Source organism: Protomyctophum bolini (genome assembly GCF_963924005.1).
Source record: "Protomyctophum bolini genome assembly, chromosome: 4".
Lineage (NCBI taxonomy): Eukaryota > Metazoa > Chordata > Actinopteri > Myctophiformes > Myctophidae > Protomyctophum > Protomyctophum bolini.
In genome coordinates, this window is record NC_137865.1 from 43753661 (window position 1) to 43773301 (window position 19641).

At 41.2% G+C, this 19641-nt stretch overlaps 1 protein-coding gene across 1 annotated transcript in view; it reads right to left on the reverse strand.

Annotated features, from left to right (window-relative positions):
* Positions 1 to 1268: 1268 nt before the first annotated feature.
* The window catches only part of calb2a (calbindin 2a), a 22107-nt gene continuing 3734 nt past the window's right edge, over positions 1269 to 19641 (reverse strand). The window contains exons 2-11 of the mRNA XM_080760825.1: positions 13006 to 13082; positions 11986 to 12075; positions 11071 to 11151; positions 8011 to 8067; positions 6577 to 6654; positions 5939 to 5994; positions 5213 to 5252; positions 5046 to 5099; positions 2457 to 2528; positions 1269 to 1405 (exon numbers count right to left, since the gene is read on the reverse strand). Of these exons, the coding sequence (XP_080616951.1) occupies positions 1295 to 1405; positions 2457 to 2528; positions 5046 to 5099; positions 5213 to 5252; positions 5939 to 5994; positions 6577 to 6654; positions 8011 to 8067; positions 11071 to 11151; positions 11986 to 12075; positions 13006 to 13082 (716 nt within the window). The 3' untranslated portion in view covers positions 1269 to 1294. The remainder of the gene's footprint in view (positions 1406 to 2456; positions 2529 to 5045; positions 5100 to 5212; positions 5253 to 5938; positions 5995 to 6576; positions 6655 to 8010; positions 8068 to 11070; positions 11152 to 11985; positions 12076 to 13005; positions 13083 to 19641) is intronic.

Here is a 19641-nt window from a genome sequence, read left to right on the forward strand (position 1 = left end):
TGACGAAATTGTCAATATATTTAGTCATCATAGCTTCGTTTTCATTTAGTTTACATTTAGTTTTTCATCGACGAACATTTTTTGTCATGGTATTAGTGCAGTGCAAATGGGGCTGTAGTGAATACTACGCAACGCAGAAATGAACATGATAAAGCTCCATTTCTATTTGCAATCTTCTTGATTTCTTTCTTGAACATACACCACAGTCTGTAGTACTTAAAGCACATCTTTGTGACGAGCTCAATAAATTGCATCACCTTAATCTTAAGATATGTTTTATTAATGTTTCCAATTGACAGAATCAGTCAAAAACCAACATTGAAAATGAAAATCATAACATGATAATGGTACACAAGGGAATGACAACGAGATTACTTCAGGAAAAGAAGAGGTGGAGATTTCATACCAGCTCCATCACATGTTATAAATAACAAAAGTTAAATCCATCACAGTTGTTTGCAGTCATGTTTTACTATATTTATATTGTATTTAATGCAAAGTCAAAGAGCGAGCAGGAATAAGGTTAAGGATCACTCAGTCTACTGTTTTGGGATGGCAGAACCAGGGAATATTAATCATCAGGATGTAAGGTGAATTTCTTAAAAAGGGGTCTGGGTTGAGGGCTAGAATAAATAAGTCACAGTTTGAAAGGAGTCTGGAAAGCTGGGATTCCGGTAAGGGTCTTGGGAGATGAAGAGGCAGGGTTTTGGAGAGTTAAGGTTTAAGGGTCATGGGAGATGAAGAGGCAGGGTTTTGGAGAGTTAAGGTTTAAGGGTCATGGGAGATGAAGAGGCAGGGTTTTGGAGAGTTAAGGTTTAAGGGTCATGGGAGATGAAGAGGCTGGGTTTTGGAGAGTTAAGGTTTGAATAATTCAGGTCTAAGCTAGGGTTGATAAAGAGTCTGGTCATGACTGGGGGTTTTACACAGTAACTGATGTTTCCAATTCCATCTCCATGAACTGATATTCATGGAGTGCAGCAGAGGTGTGCCTGAACTGCTTGCATCATAAAGGTGAGAAGCTAGGAGGTTTGCGTTTATAATTTATACGGTTATCAGGTTGCAGGGATTTAAAAAGGGAAGAGCTCCTTTGTGCTGTTTGTTAGTGCTCTGTTCATTCATTCTGAGGTCATACCATGAGGGGGCGTGTCCGGCACATGCACCTGGTAATTGTTGCCACCAGGCAGCTGGAGAAGTGGGCGTACGGTACGACGTACGTGAACTCGGGGGGCGGACGGGGGCGCGGGGGACAGGCAGAGAGAGAATGATGGCTGGCATTAAGAAAGCGACACACAGGTCACATGTCCCTGCAGAGGACGATCTCCAGTTCGCTGCGGTACAGCTTCCCTCCGTCGGACAGCGCCATGATGCTCTGCCTGTAGCCGGTCAGGTTCTTCACGTCCACGTCCTGACCGAGAGAAATTATGACGTTATCAGTGGTGGAAAAAGTACTAAAGTGTTTATTTTGCCTAAAGTAAAAGCAATGTAGAAATACTAGTCTGTTGCAAGTTACTTTACACCTTTGGTTAGAACCATGACATGTTAATATACATTTCTTGTACATGTATTGAATGTCCCGTAAATAAACAAATACATGAAGTAATCTGAAATATAAGTGTTCAAAGATATCCCAGTGAGCAACTGATCAACCAGCATCATCCACATGACATTTCATGATTATTGGCTTTGAATCAGCCATGCCCTGGCTTAAACTTAAGCCATCAATGTTATGACCATAATGTATTAGTGTATAGCTCTTAGCTAAGTAGATCTTTGTTATAAGCAGAAGTTATGTTTCTGGCTTCATTCGTGCTGGCAAACAATCCTGGGCCCTGGACCTGTGCCTACAGTATAGTATCTGCAGGAAAGCTGACTGCGCTACAGAGTGAGCCAAATTAAGGGTACAGATTATGAATGGAGTAGACTGCTGTAAACTCATCCAGTTTCATCATCCTGATCTTTAATAAGGCCTGATTTGAAAGCTGTAATAAAAAAAGAAACCAGAAAAACTAGCTAGATTTTCATTAGACTGTTGATGGATAAAGCTAAAAAGATAAATAAGCTAATACAAGTATACGAGGTCACCCCTATATATCTTCATAATGGATCTGGTCTGTTCCGACATCACAACACAGGCACCGCTCTATATAGACTGTAAAGGCACAACAAGGTCACACTGTGTTTCACATACTGTAATACAGCAGGGCATTATTGACTGTTCTACAGTGTACTTTGTTTGTTCTGTCTAACAGTACTTTTAAGGCATTATATATGGCTTTTCATTACATTGAGAGTGGAAGGAAAGCCGGTGGTGACTGAGAGGTGACGATGCGAAAAACGACATGTGCCACATAAAAAGAAATGCATGCTTTGTGCCTCAGCCTTGAGGCCGTCCACCCAGGTAACACATCATTATATATCGTTATATAATGTGCTGACTAGCCTATATTGAATCTCACCTTCTTGTTCTTTGAGTAAAGGTCCCGTAACAGGGCATCCAGCTCCTGCTCATCAATGTAGCCGTTCCCATCCTGATGGGAGACAGTAAAACATCACACATTTAAAGGGCGACGCCACCACTTTTCAACCGATCTTCGTATATTTGGTCCTCACTAATATTAACACCACAATTGTTTTCTACTCAGGCTGTGTCTCATAGGAGGGCTATGGGCAGTTCAGAAACCCCTCTACCAGTGACATCATTGATGGGGAATTTCAATATTCCTTAAAAGTTGCAATGCAATAATGGAAGCCATCTTTTTCACGATAATAAACATCGAAATATATAAAATAGAATACAAATGTACTGCTCTCCTATGAGACACAGACAAAAATAAGTGGTGGTGCTATTTTTTCATGAAAATTACATTAGCGAGGACAAATTATATAAGGTTGAAAAGTGGTGAAGTGGTCCTTACATTTTGTAAGCACTAAGAAATTGATCTTCCATTTATTTAGGTGGTGTCTTCATGACATCACAGATCATAGTCCTGCGTCTTATTTTTGTGTTTTCTTGGAGAATACTAGACAGGACTGCCCTGGCTACAGTACGTCATTTGATTGTATGAATGAAATTAGATTTTTAAGGTAGATTTAAAGTAGGTCTTTGTAGAATTAGAGAATTGTGGAATACCAGACTTGACCCGAGACCGGTGTCTTGATTGTGTGGCAACTTGGATAAAGGGTCATCCAAGTTGCCACACAAAAAGCTTTGCACAATTTGAAGCCCTGGCACTGTGAGCGACGTTACTGTACAGTTGACCTACCACTACACTCTTCCGTCTGGCCAATGCCTCAGTACCAACGACAGCAGTTACCCGTGTTTCAGCTGTAGGGCGTTAGACTCATAACAAAACCCTGTTCTAATTACCCTCATGAATGTTGGCGCGCTCGCCGCTGTACGTGTCTCGTCTCCACGAATGAAACATAGCGGTCCATCTACTGTACTGTATAATTGAACATGTCTGCCATTCTTAGCATGTGAGAGATAGTTAGTCCACGACATTCAGAACAATGAACTAAACTACTAATGCTCGGGTAGGCCTGTCCAACCGATGGTCGGGATTAATGTACTGAACAGAGGTAGTGACAGAAAAACAATCGGTCTCTCTTACAAATAAAAGCACGACATACATGCAATGCATTGAAAAACAATATCTGAGCTGGCAAGAGTGCTGGTATAAAGTAACATGCAACTGGGTCGTTTTCTTTTTAATTGATTGATTGAATACTTTATTCAACAGTACGGAGGTACAGTAAGATATTTAGGCTAAAAGGATAACGCCACAAAATCCTGGGGAATTGTTTCCATTGTGGTCTTATGTACGTAAATTTCCTCAAGAACTGTCTCAACGTTGTAATAATAACCAGTTAAAATCCATCTTTCATGTCCACGGAATCAAGCTGACATAATCAATAGAAAAACCTTCCTGTGCTCCTCCATTGTACGCAAGATGGAAATAGCTGCAAGACAGGCCATCTCCGGTTTATTTCCCCTATCTGTGTAAAGTGGGTTGGGGTCTATTCATACCAATGGAAGAGTGAACGTGAACACAGCTTCTGAACCAGCTCCAAGGTCCCTGTACTAAATAATGGACCTGACCACCACAAGCCACACACTATTCCAAAGATTTTCATACTAGAATTGCTTTTTTCAGAGAGACAAATCAGGAGAAAATCGACTTTCTTATTGACCTTTCTCTGTCCCAGAAAGTTCAGCAACACACTCTTGCGGGATCTACTGTAGCACAAGTTACCATAGGATGTTTGTGAGATTTGCCGTCTGACCCCGCGGCGACCACTTAGGAGACCATTTGTAGGATTTGTGTATAACATGTCGCCTCTAGTGGCTCCAATCGAGCCACTATCTTCCTAAATTAACAATAATTGATTGTACTCTGCATTTCTCCTTTAGTCAGCTGTCATTAGCTTGTCTGTACCAAGCCATTAATTCCAAGCATCGCCTGAAGGTGAAAGTGTGGCTGACAGCACCAGTTGTTCCTGCCACTTCTAAAGGGACATGTGCACCCGTTCCATCTCATTTACCTAGGCAACGCAGAGGATTGACCATTAAGACGTTTTGCATAGTCATGATTTTGACTAGAGCAGGGAAAACTTCAAGGCAAATGCTGATCCAGCAAAGTTTACCTGAAGCAACCTCTTCCAACCATATGTCCTCCATACTGCAGTGCACAAAACAAGTGTTTATTCCAAGCCATCTCTAAAGTTCCACTGGCAGCACAAGTACTGGTAATTAAAGTAATACAATGATAGGATAGAGGAAAGGAAGGTATAGCATAGTAGTATGACTTGTGACCCAAACTCATGCAATTTATGTGCTCATGATTAGTGCTGCACGATTCTTGCTCAAATGTGAATGTGAATTTTCCTCCACATGAATTGAGATCACAATTCTCACACGATATCTAGATCGCAATCTTTTCTCAATTAATCTTGGGGCAAATCTGATGCGTCCATCCCAGTGGCTGGAAAGTGAAGTGATTCAGGGAAATCCTATAGCCAGACGCCAGTAGTAGTGGGGTCATTACCTTGTCATAGAAGTTGAAGATGGCGTTGAACTGCTCAGTGGTCAGCTTGACACCCTATAACAACAGAAATGTTCGAGTTTTCACTTGTTCCTCCTCATTTACTGTTGTTATTTTGGTTTACAGTACATTTGATTGAATGAGCACCAGTATATTTTACACTACCTTACCTGGAACTTAAGTAAGAAGTTCTCCTGAACAGGGAGAAGCCTGTGGGAATGGAAGTCTTCATCAGTTACATACAATAACAGTAAAATGATTTATAATGTCTACATGTTATAATGCAGAATGATAAATGTTGAATGAACATTGACGGCAAATAGTTTTTTGTTTTATTTGGTTTTCTCACTCATCCTCCACCCCCCAATTTCGTTGCTGCCAGGGACCTAACTGACTATACCAGTGTCAGTCTTTTACATATGTAGATTATGCGGTTTTACGCATCCAATTAATGCACTGACTTAGTAAAGTATATAGTGTATGTACACAGTACACAGCGGCAATGTTCCAGTTGCTACTGGTCTTCAATGTTGGCTTGCGGAGGGTGTGTAAAACCATGTAACTCACTCCTCTGATAAACATGCGAGTTGGACTCCTATTTGGCTGGAGTTTCACTGGGAGAGTGTGACACACACACAGGTTCATATTATATCTCCCCCAGACCTCCCCAGACCCCCTTCCTGCTGAATAGGTACCCCGAACAATCCAACAGGGGTCGCTATAGTTCAGCAAAATGCCATGATTCTTTACTGGGTTCTCTCCAACATACACTGCCTATTATCTTTGTTTGTGCAGCTAACCGATCCATAGTCATCACTGCTGGGAAATGGGAATCAAACATGATTTAATGTACTTTTGGGTGCTGAATAAATAGCAATGATGACATTGTACATTACCTCGCCATCTCTGATAAGCCCAGTTTTCCGTCTCCATTCGTATCAAACATCCTGAGCTGTGGAATGAGTCGATTAAAATAATTAAATGTACATTTTAACTGACTAATAAATTCCATTAAATTAAGTTAAATTTAATTCAAATGTAGGCCTACTAAGAATGGCTTGCTATACAGTAAGCAATAAGCAATCACAAAAATGCACTAACACAAGAAAATGTCCAAATTTCGCAATGAAACAATACAATGGTGTCTGTCTTGCTTCAGCAAATTAGGTCAGGCTTTGTGTCTTTTAGGAAGCTGGCAGATGTTGGCACATCTGGGCTGTAAACAGTACGACCTGCAGGACATGGCGAGCCCTGATCAGTCAGCTATGCAGCGCTGCAGCCACTGGCGGAATAGGCCTGTGTTTTCCTTTCTGCCAGATGGACACTAGACGTTACCTCTTCTCTTATAGGACTGACTGTGCTTTGCTACCAGGGACATGCACACATAGACATCAAAGGGGGCTTCATACTATGAATATATAATATAGGTATGTAGTATGTATGTACAGTACACATTATGTATGTGTTTACTCTTGTGGTTTGTCACAGCAGTGTGTGTGCAGTGTGAGAGAGAGAGAGAGAGAGAGATCTTTACAATGGTCTTCGTATACTCGTGGAGCTTCTGGTCATCGTAGTGTCTGTTGGCTTTCTCCAGCAGATCTGACAGGAAGCCCTGCACATTGAGGACAGAAATAAGTGCAACACCAGATGGGAATTAACCCATTCTGACCTGAGATCAGATTCATACGAGGTTTCCACTGGACACACACTGGTCTGATTAACCCATTCTGACCTGAGATCAGATTCTAAAAATGTCAGTCGTTCTTCGATTTTTCAAAAATAGCAGACCTACAAGCTCGTAGCGCGCCACTCGGTGGCGCGCTATGAGCTTGTAGATCTGCTATTTTTCAATAGCTAAAGCATAACATGGTGCTAACACCAAAATGGGTTCCCGTTCAGAATGGGTTATACCCACTTGTACATATGAAAAGAGATTCAAAGTGTCCAAAGTGTTGACAGGCAGAATGTAATATGCTCACATCTACTGTAGCCAAAGTGACCTCGAATATAGAATAGCAAGTAAGGAATCGCACTCCTCCGAGTTCTCCATGGGAATTCGAGGTTTAATGGATTTCTCTTGTTTCACACGGCAGGGTCCCTCACCACCTCCTGAGGCAGCTCAAGCATGGCGAGGGATATATTTGTCCCTCGGCTGGAGCAAGGTTTAAGCAGAGTCTTTTCCCTGATATATACGTTATATCTTTTGAAGACTATGTCATATGGGCTGCCAAGTTTATGGGATTTTTACTGTTTGTCAGGAGCACACAAAATCTCACCCGTGTGAAGTGAGGGGCGCTAATATATTAAAGTCTAACTCATGTTGATTAGGTGATGTAATGGTGATGTAAAAACAAACGGTGCCAACACAAACATTAAACACCATTAACAATTTAGAGACGATTTATGACGTAAAATGAGGCACATTATGACAAACATTGAACTAAAGACAAACGTGTGATTATTATAATATGAAAAAAGGCCCGAAGAAGTCTACATACAGTATAGGTGCAATATTCATTCTCACCCAGCAAATAAGCAAATACATAGAAAGTATGAATCTCTGGGTGAAACCATACTGGTGCAACTATATACTTTTATTGTGATGGGTACTGTATATAGTTATATAGTACTGTACTGTACTGTACTGTACTGTACTGTACTGTACTGTACTGTTATAGTTATAGTGCTTAGTGTGAATAGGCCTGTAGTCTGCTCAACAGTGCCACTTTAGGTCACCCAGCTGTATTGCAGCTGGTCATACCCCAAACAGACAGACACACATAGACAGTTAGACACATATAGGAACACACAAAGCCAGTCTTTGCGCTGCTCCCGTGCTTGCGGTTATGGTTAAGTTAGGGTTTGAGGTTACGAGGTAGGTTTTGTGTCGTAGGGTTTGAGGTAGGGTTTGTGTCGTTTGTCGTCGTGTATCAAAGCATAGAGAGAACATCCCGAGGATGAAACGTACCTTCAGTTCATTTGCTTCAATGTAGCCACTGCGATCTGTATCGTATCGCCGCCATGCCTATGAGAAAGAACAGCCCAATAAATGATGAGACAGAGTGAGTAAACTTTATTGTGAATAAATTGGAAGAATGAATTCCCGTAGTCCACACACACACACACACACACACACACACACACGCACGCACGCACGCACACACGCACGCACACAAACAATTGGGCAGGCAGAATCCATTCCTTAATTAATGAATCCTCTTACATTTACATCTTAGCCATTTAGGAGAAGGTCTTCGCTGGAGTGAGTTACAACCTCCCTGTTTTTTCGATCCCATCCAACCAACCCAGACTGATGAACAGTGCCAATAGTTAGACTTCCTCAGAGGAGGAGAGGATGAGGACGACTTTACGGAAAACAGGATCACCACGACTTGAAGTCAAATGGTTTTCATTACCCGATCCCATTCTCCCTGCACCGTTCGGAGGAAAGCTACAACCCACAGAGCCAGGGAGCGAGGGAGGACGACGAAGTGGGGGGAAGGAGAAATACATTTAATGAATGTTTTAATCTAGCAGCTGTCCCTGTCTAAAGAAAGGCTCTTTATCAAAGATAGATGGCCTCTCCACCTTTTCCCCTCCTCCTGCTGCTCCCACTTTCCTCTTCTCCTCTGGGCTCGGCAGAGAGGCAGAGAGGAGCTACAGCCCATACATCCATTATACATGACTCTGGAAATAGAAGGTTCTGCTTCCTTCCTCGTTCTAACCCTTTAAGAACCTCCTTCGCTGCACGAAAGACTGATTAGCTGTTCTTTCTGCTTCTCCTTCTTCCATTCTTTCCGTCCCGGGCTGTTCTCGGACCTTTTGGCTTTTATACACCTAGCTCCGTTTTCCCCGTCCCAGCGCGGTTCCCCAGCCCTCATCTAATTATTGCCTGACGTGACGTGACATGAGAAGCATGTGGCAGCTCTTCCCCCTCGTAATTGCTCTCTAATTGGTTCTGGTAGTATAGTTCCAGTGTGGCGGATGTGTGGCCTATAGCGATCATCCTCTCATCTTCTGGCCATTATGTTTAAGAAGTAATGGTTTCCAATTATGCAGCCCTTCAGTATCCATCGCCGGCTCCACCGCTGTGAGCCGTCCATTAGGAATAGAAGGATTTGTGTCATTAAAATGAAATCGCATGTCTCGGACCTGCTAGTGTCACTACCAATTTATCTTATTTAAAGCCTTTTAACGTTATCAGCGCTGTAGCCTGCTCCCCAAGCGAGGACAGGCAGATATGTAAATGTTGACATCTCTCACTTCATTACAAGTAATATATCCATCAGCAGTCCTCGTGGATTTTTGATGGATATACATGGAGCTGCCCCCCCCCCCTCCCATGCTAAGCCCAAGCGCCAGATCAGCTTCAGAAATCTCAAAAATATCAACCTCTGACCTCATACACCTCTCCACTGAAAACCTCTCATCAGTCAGCGAAGCAGTATCACTCCCTCCAGGCAAGCCACATTCCTCCCACTTTAAAGACAGCCATTCTCACTCCTCTCCTCAAAAAACCCATAGACCGGGACTCTTGCAAACTACAGACCCATCTCAAAGTCAAACCTCCCTTTCCTCTTCAAAATATAGGAGAAAGTAGTGGCTGCACAGCTACAAAATCATCTCAACCTCAATAACCTTGGTGAAAATTTTCAATCTGGCTTTCGTTACGCCCACAGCACGGAAACCGCCCTCTGCCTGGAGGAGATCAAGGTGTGGATGAGTCACAACTTTCTGCAGTTAAACAGTTCCAAAACTGAAGTCATGCAAGTAGGCACACCACACCAGATTCAAAACTCCCCCATGGGGAACTCTACCTGTGTCATGCCTAGGTAGGATCAGTGTGCTCAAAATGAATATCCTGTCTAGGCTGTTGTACCTTCTACAGATGTTGCCAAATTCAATCCCCAACAGCTTTTTCTCTGATCTGGATAATCTGTAGCAGGGTAAAAGGCCTAGAATGAAAATAAGTAAGCTTCAAAGACACAAGGATGGAGGGTGGATTGGGGGTTTCCGAACTTACGTTTTTACTACTGGACAGCACAAATGCGGTACATATATGAATGGGTGAATCCAGACATAACAAACACATGGATCGATGTACATACTGTGGTATGTTGACACTTGAGGTCTGCCCCTTTGTGAATCATAACAAAGCTAAATTGGAGGTTGAAGAGAATTTCATTGTCTTAAATACACTGAACACCTGGAATAACATCAAAGTCAATTTTAAACTTAAAAAACCTTTTTCACCTTTGGCTCCTATAAGAACACAGATTGTCTTCCCTCATATCAGGACCCAGTATTCAGGGTTTGGCATAAGGGACTGGACCAGCTTGCTAAACTATATAACGGAGGCACAATGGAGTCATTTGAGAATCTAAGGATTAAATATTCATTACAACAGTCACATTTTTTTAGATTTTTACAAATCCGTCATTATGTAACAAAGAACATGGCAAGCCCCTAGGACATCCTTCCTAGAAAATATTCTTACACAGCCTGTGCCGGAAAGATTTATTTCCTATCTGTATGAATGTTTTGATGTAAGTTCTAACCACTCCACTGATCATATTCGAAGGCAGTGGCAGATTGACATGGAATGTCAGATAGAAGACAATACTTGGACAATTTGGAAATACACTTACTATTACAGACAACGCCAAATTGGTTGGAATACTTTAGTTACTTTATTAAGCTTGATGCTTAATTGTGTGTTTTTAATCGTGTGATGTTATTTTATGTTTTTGTCTACTGTAGCACATTCTGAGGAATGTAAAGTGGATTATGAATTGAATAAAATCCATTATTATTATTATTATATCTGCCATATACGATTTAGAGTCGTTTTCTTGACTATTCAAATGGTGCTAATCAGCAAATTTGTAATATCACCCCACTGTAGCAGTGAAAAATATAGAATGAAAGCATGTAATAGATTTGTGGAATTAGTTGTGAAGCCGGAGAGTGTGTGTGACAGGCTAGTCATCTCTCTCACACTCACACACTCACACTCGCACTCACTCACCGCCATGAACTCAGTACTGGAACCGACAAACTCTCTGAAGCAAAGCAGGAAATTCTCTTCAGTTGGAAGAATCTGGGCCAACTATAGGATAGGGAGAGAGAGAGGGAGGGAGTAGGAGGAGAGTGGCATGAAACAACATGGTGGAGTTCATAGGGGAGGAGAGAGAAGACGTACAGTAGACAGAACAGTTTCTCTACAAATCCTCAAAATGGGCAGATCAGATCCACATAAATGAGAGAGGGCCTCGACCGTGGAATAGTGTTGATTTTGACAGCAAATTGTGATTTAGTTTTAGTCGTATTTTAGTCCTCTGAATCTTTTGGTGTAAAATGTATTTTGTTGGCCTTGATGGCATCGTAATGGCTGCTTTTACACTTGGTTGCATGCTGAAAATAGCCGATAGGTTCAATTAAAAATCTATTTATTTTAATAAATATAGCCAATCTACAGTACAAGTTCATGACGTGTTGTGAGCTTGTAGAGCTGCTATTTCCATTATATTAGCGTTGTGCCTATATAATATATATCGCCATATTAAGGCGATCTCTCCCTTTAGCCAATTTTAAGGATCTATAGGATATAAACCAATGAAAAGGATTAACCAGAGCCTCTGACTAAATAATAACTACATTAGATCCATTGGAACACAGGTTATTTTTGAGGGGCGCCAGCTCCGCCAATACATGACTTTTGAGGATTATGTCATATGGCAGCCAAGTCTATGGGAATTTGTTTAGGGCACTTTAATATGACTTAAATAGTTTGCCAGCCAAGTCTATGGACGCAAGACGTCATGTGGCCAATATAAATACGCCCCTTACTCCACAGAAGTGTGATTTTCTTTCCTGAAAAGTAACCGTACAAATCTGAACAAAACAGAAATAACACAACAAAGGGTTGGGCTCCAGGCTGTACCTCTGACATTTCAATACGGCCATCTTTGTTCTTGTCAAATTTCTGCATGAACTCCTTCATCTTTTCTCTGAATTGTTGATTTGTTGGATCCTGTCAAATACACACACACACACACACACACACACACACACACACACACACACACACACACACACACACACACCAGATAAAAAAAATGAATCCCTTAATGCCAATTCTATTCATTGTTCTTCTGGACAAGCAACAGATGGAAACGTGTCCGTTGCTTGTGCATACTATGGAATGAACTTCTCATTGCAGTCATTACTCACTCCCAATATTCCGTTGTAGTCTGAAAACTCACCACTTCTTGCGACTTCTTACTAGACTCTTGCCAGCACTTGCACTAGCCTTGACGACCTTACAGGCGTATGGAAAGGCTTTTTAAAAGCATTTTATGTAGACATAGCACTCTATAGTTTATACTGAGCGTCGCAGTCCCTAACTAAGTTCTTGCTTATATACTGTAAATCGCTCTGGATTAAGAGTGTCTGCTAAATGCCTAAATTGTAAACTCTATCAGAGGTAAATAAATCATGTGAAAAGGACACGTATTGCGTGCTGGCTATAGTTATCCATTTCAATGACATTATTGAGTCTCATGCACCAAAAGACCTTCATCCAATCTGGAGTGTGCGGGCCTTTAGCTCTGGTCCCTCTCGTCTTTAGTGTGAATGAAAAGAGAATATGTTTCCTCCAAAGAAAATCCCTTTCTGGCCAAAAAGTACAGTTTTTATGTGTGGTGGGGGGCACAGAGTGCTCCCACTAAGGAAAGTAGGCTTTCTAATGACACAACCCGCCTTTGTTTTGGTGAGTAGCAAAAACGATATTTTTATTTACGCTAAAGACGAGAGGCTGGTCTGCATTCATGCGAGCGGCGGAAGTCGAGAGTAACATAGCTTTAAAATGCAACGCATTAGAGCTACAGTATGGACCAGAGATAGCGGAGGGCCTTCTGCTTTTGCAGATACTTTCTCCTGTAGTTTGTGTTTGTGGACTCACCACTCCTGCTCCTCTCCGGGCAACCTCCAACTCTCTGAAGAAGTTCTCAAGCTCCTTCCCCTCGATGTAGCCATTACCTTGAAGACAGATGATAATATACCGCAATGACACATGTGAGCACATGCCACAGCACCAAAGTATCTATGGATTACTGAAATGCAGCATGTTATATATAGCATTATATACCGCAATGACACATGTGAGAGCACACAGCACTGAAATATCTATGGATTACTGAAACGCAGCATGTTATATAGCATTACAGGAGGATGTGGTCAGTCATAATCAAATGCAGGCGTTCTCTGGTATTGATTGACAAACATGATACTTTTCCAATAACACACTTCCTTCCCTTCTTTCTCAATAAATTAAAAGTATTGACTAATAATGAAAACCGATCAGCCCAAGAGTGTACACTCTTGGGCGCGTGTGTGTGTGTGTGTACTGTGTGCGTGTGTGTGTGCGCGTGCGCGTGGTGCTATTTAGAGAATGCTGTTTTTCTAATATCCTTGAGGGTGATGAAGCACAGACGACTTCTTTTAGTCAATAGAGATGGTCAATATTTCAGCTGTGATGGGAATTAGAAAATATGAAAAATCAATATGGAGAGTTTCAGTATGCACAATGGACAAAAGTATAATTGACATAAACAAAAAATGCTGAGTATCCATAAATCTCTTAAGTTTAGGCATAGTTTTACTGAAGTTTAACCGTTTAAGCATAATTTACTTAGGTTACTTTAGGAATACCAGGCCGCGCAGTTCCGCCGGCTGTACGCCCGGGGCGAGTTGGTAAAGGGGCGACTCGTCTGGTATTTAAAATAAAAACAGGAGGGTTGCGCACACCCAGTCCCTCGCTGGTGCTGGACAAAGGTCAATGCAGTGCAAAAGAAAAGGTCCGCACAACAGCTCTGCTCCACAGTGTATTATTAAAACACCGACATAATGGTGACGAGTCACGTTTCGGCCATGACTGGCCTTCACCAGGTGGCATAAATGACTGTAACACACTCAGAATAACCTTTTGCCATTTTCATTTTGATAGCCCTCAAATATTTTCTGGTAATAACCACTTACAGTATATCCAAGGGTATGCCATTAACCCATTTTGGGGCGGGAACCCCTTTTGGTGTTTTAAACATTGATATAATTTAGCTATTGAAAAATAGCAGATCTACAAGCTCATAGCGCGCCACCGAGTGGCGCGCTACGAGCTTGTAGATCTGCTAATTTTTTTTTATCGTAAAAATGTGGCGCAAATCTTTGAATATATATTCTTTCAAAGTGAATGTTATTAACTCAGGTCTAAATGGGTTAAAGACGGCAATTTAAAAGAAAATCATTTTTGAATGAAGTAGCAAATCTACCAATCTAACACGTGGTGATGAAACGTTGTGATGAAACACTTGAGGCTTTAGTGCGGAGCTACTCTCAGAATCATTTGAACGTTTTTGTGGTTACGTGTCTTGTGCCTTGCCTTGATGGTGCAGAGCCTACTCAGGGGATGTGGGTGAAGGTATTGGCATGAAAATCAAAATGTACTTAATGTGCCAAAAGTCAAAGTAACCATTAATTATGCAGATGGAGAATGTCCCATGATGTAAATGTACTTTGTTACTTTCCACTTCTTCAATGAAGTACGCCGTAGCTCTGTTTAATTAAAAACCAACGAAGAATCTCATCTATCTCTCTCTCTCTCTCTCTCTCTCTCTCTCTCTCCTCTCTCTCTCTCTCTCTCTCTCTCTCTCATTCTGTCTGTAACACTAGATTATGAGCTTTAGCTTCTCTGTCAACAAAAGCTCTAGAAGTGTGCGTGCGCGTGTGTGTGCTGAGTGGCATGCCTACCATGAAAACACATGCTATGATTTTGTATTACCGCACCGATATGTGTGTCCTTGTATATCCTTTGTGTGGACAGAAATACGGTGAATGGTTAGTGTGTGTGTGTGTGTGTGTGTGTGTGTGTGTGTGTGTGTGTGTGTGTGTGTGTGTGTGTGCGTGCAACTGTGCATGTGCGGGCACGCACGTGCGTATGTCTAGTGAATGATGTTGACAATGCTCATGAATGTACACTAATTAAGAACCACTGCATGAATCAGTGGGACAGTGAAGTGACTCGCTGCAGTGAACGCCCCTCTCTCTCTGCGGAATTCAAAACTTACTTGAGTAAAAGTACAAAAGTATTTTTCATCAAAAATGTACTATACCATTTCACAAGTTTTCAAACGTATATAGTCTTTGAAAATAGCATATCCGCTCACAATGCATCGCATCGCGGCGCATTGTAGATCTGCTATTTTCAAATGGCCGAAATGTATTTAGTGGCTGAAGAGTAAAAGTATAATTGCCTCTGAGGTGTAGTACGTGGAGGCTGGAGCAGAAGTAAAAGTATTGGAGTATTGGAAATACTCAAGTAAAGTACAAATACCTCAAAATTGTACTTAATGGACAACTTTCGTTTTTTTTTTTCAACCAAGCTTCATGTTTTAGGTTATTAGAGAAAGTAAAAGATGAGTGTTATTAGTTTTTCCCTTTGCTGCTTTCTTTCGTTTTAGCGATTTTAGCTGTTTTTGATATAGGGGCCGGGCGGGGGCATTTGAACATGGGGCTAACTAAACATGTATTTTGTTACATTTTCTATCGATTTTTTTTTAAATTATTTACTATACTGTAGTTCTACTAGACGCCATAAAAATACATCTGGCCACCTACGTATGGCATCCCCCTAGTACCCTCCTCCACGCTCAGTAGATCCCGTGATCTTTTGTGGAAGGGCGACTGTGGCTCAGGAGGTAGAGCATGTCATCCAATGATCCGTGGGTCGGCGGTTCGAATCCCCTTCTCCTCCTGTCTACATGTCGAATGCCCCTGCCCCCCCCCCCCCCCCTGTCAAAAAACGCTAAAGTTGCTAAAACGAAAGAAAGCAGCAAATGAAACAAAATGAACACTCATCTTTTACTTTCTCTAATAACAACCAAAAACTAAAGTTGTCCTTTAATTACAGTACTCAAGTAAATATACTTAGTTGCTGTGTCGGTAATTGCACTCTGGGGAGAAAGTCCTAGCTATAGCAGTCCTAGCTATAGCAGCTTGATCGTCACATAAAGAATAATACCCATTTAATGACCATGAAAACACCATAAAACGACTAGAAGCTTTCAATAAACGCCACGATGGATCCATCACACTGAACGGGCACATCTGTTGGTATATGTAACTGTGCTAGTTCAAATGTAGGGTACAGAATGCCTTTAAGCTAAATTAAAACAAACATACTGTATGCTTAATGTACTGTACCCTGTTCTAATGAAATGTTGTATTTGGTGTGCTCTAATTAATGATTTCATCCACATTGTGCGCACAGTGCCTTAAACTGTTCCATATAATAATGATAAGGGTAATAATAATAATAATAATAACAATAACAATAGGCCTAATAATAATAAAAAGCAAACCCAAAAGTGTATTCCAATTTTCTAGCAAATTGCACACTATAAACTTCTCCCTGCACCCAACTGCAGCTATTGAGGAATTCATTTACGATTGCTCTCTAAAGATATTTTGCAAATGTTACCCAGAGGGTAGCCTGCAGATTTATAGTGGCACTGAAAATAGCAGATCTAACAGGCTCGCAAAATGTCACACTGCGGTGTGTTGTGAGCTTGTAGATCAGCAACAAAGTAAGTCAGGCATCAAATTAACTTCAGTTTAAGGTCAGTCAGGTGAGATTTGAATTTACCGCCTTGCCCTTTATACATAAGAAAGTCCTCCTCCTTTGGAGCATGTGATTTGATGTGCACATTTGTTGCTGCCTTAATTCAATATCCCCCTTCCCCTTCCCCTAAGGCCCACTACAGTATAGAAATATAATCCTTTGGGCTTCTGCATGTGGCCCCTTTTCCACCGGGGTTGAACCGATTCAGTTGGTTAATATTGAACCAGTTCAGAGTGTTTCCACTGAAAATGAATTGGTTCAGAACCCTAAAAGTTGGTTCGGGAACTGGAACCAAAACATGGTCCGCCGGTTCCATGAAAGCACCAACGTGCACAGAATCTAGAACAGAACCGGACCAACGTTATTTTGGTGGAAAAGGGGCAATTGTGTGTTCTTTTTTTTTTTAACAATATATTTATTGCATTTTTTTTTGACAAACAGACAATACAACAAACAAAACAATACACAATACAGACAATACAATTACCCAAAATGAAAAACAAACAAAACAACAACATACAGTACGTACATAATAATAATAATAATGGCACTCGAATGGCAACAATAACAGAGTCAAACAACAAACAAGACCAAAAACAAACAGCTGCAGAGAACAAGATCAAACAATTTCCCCCATTTAATAGTCATTAACCGTAATATACTGAATAAACTTTCCCCATATCCTATCAAATATCTTCTGTTTATTCTTTAAAGCATACGTGATTCTTTCCAGAGGAAGACACAATGACAACTCCCTAAACCACTGAGCCAATTGTGTGTTCTTACCTCAAATTTGTGCAACTATAAGGACCGGAGGAATGCCGTCTTGAATGTATCTTTTTTTGGTCAAATAAGATGTTTTGGAAAAAGTAGTATAGGCCTATCTCTCTTTTTGTTGTTGTAAAAGTATCAATACTGCAATGTAGACATACTGTATACTCTGTTACAAGTAAAAGTCTGGAATTCAAAATGTACTTACAAAAGTATTGAAAAGTATGAAAATGCACTTAAAGTACCAAAAGCTACATACAGAATGTGCCATTTCAGAAGTTTTAAATGTATAAAAAACATTTTGAAAATAGAAGATCTACAAGCTCACAATCGCGACACAGTGTGAGCTTGCAGACAGTCTATATTCAAATGGTCCGAAATGTTTATAGGGCTGAAGTGGTTAATGTATGTGTTGAAATAATCAAAATCTCTTCCAACATTTATGTAATGGCGTAAAAGTACAATATTTGCATCTGAGATGTATGGAGGAGAAGTGAAATTATACAACGGGTTGCTTCGAGGAAGCGATCTGATTGGTTGAAACAACCTTCTAGCCTTTCTTCAAACCAGCATCATGGAACACCCTATATGGGAAAGCCTTGTTCTCCCAGAGCACAGCAGACTCTGTGGCTAGGCTTGCTAGTTTCTTGGGACATTTTGTGGTCATATGGCTTCATCTGTCATTAAAAATGCATTTCCAATGGAAGTCACATGGTTTGACACAACATTTGTGTTGTATGGCTTTCGGCTGTGTTTCGACTGCCCCCCCCCCCTCCCCCTCATACAACACAAATGTTGTGTCAAACCATGTGACTCCCATTGGAAATGCATTGCGAGCTTGCATCAGCTATACATCTCATACAACAAGCATACATCAATCTGTTGCGAAGGTGTGAGTCAGGCCTTAGCGTGTTAAGTACAGTACTTAAGTAAATGTACTTAGTTACTTTCCACCAGTGCAAATAAGTCTCTAAGTACACTCTGTACCATACTGTAGCAGAATAGTATAGAACTGACATGAAGTGGCAACATTACACCGTTAAAGAATCACAATAACATGATCTTATAATAATAATAATAATAATAATAATAATAATAAAGCTTTATTCATATAACACCTTTCAAAACCGCTTTCAAAAACTGCTTTACAAAAGAAACGATAATAGCAAAACATCAGACAAAACAGGACAATTTAAAAACAATGCAAAAAAATAATTCAAATTCAAGCAAACAAACAATTGGGTAGAAAACAGTAAGAAGCTAGAGCAGAGAAACAATCAGTAAAGAGGAATCTTGACAGATACTGCATGACTAGTCTAGCCTGGTTTCCAGCCCCTAGGCCCCGCCCACTCGACTGAGCGCACTGGTTCTCTCAGAGTCTGACAATCAGGCTATGACTAGTCCTCAGAGGTACTGGTGCAGACAACTGTCACCTCTAAACACTGCTGCCCAGTAAAGGAAAACTCTCAATGTTTTACTATGCCAGCAGGACAGTCCATAAGCCTGTTTGTTTTTCAGCTTTGGTTGCTGTCCACTTATTTATTTTACTCATTTTCTTTCTTCGTTGAGAACGTGGCTGAGTTAATTGCGTTTTTCGACTCGTTCGATTTAGGACGTGGATTGTAATCGGAATACAAAACTCTCAACAGTCTGTCTTTGGCCAGAGATGGTTGTCATATCCAGCCTCGTAAAACGTGATAAATAATGTGTGCTCTACGGTTCTTCAACAAATTGCTTCATCACTTTTCCATTTGTAATTAATCGAACTGGAAGTCAGAGCTGAGTCTAGCCCCAGCGACGGCTCCCGAAAACTGTGACTGGGCGTGCTATGGGGGGGGGGGGGGGGGGGCTGGCTATTTAGAGGGGGAGCTAATGAATCTTGGTTTACAAGAAGTCACTCCCCCCCCTGGAGCCGTCCCTGTCTAGCCCTGACAGCAGAGTAATCTAGTAAGAGAGTGGTGACATGCTTTGATCTCGCTGTGAAGCGGGTACCTATGGGCGATAGTTCCAAACATTGCTCCTATGGCTGGAACTATTCCATTGAGATAGAATGAGCACTTCCGCATTCCATTGTTACAATGCGAGTCAACGGGAGTGTCATTACTCTCTTACTAGATTACTCTGCCTGACAGATAGTAGGGAAGATGAGAG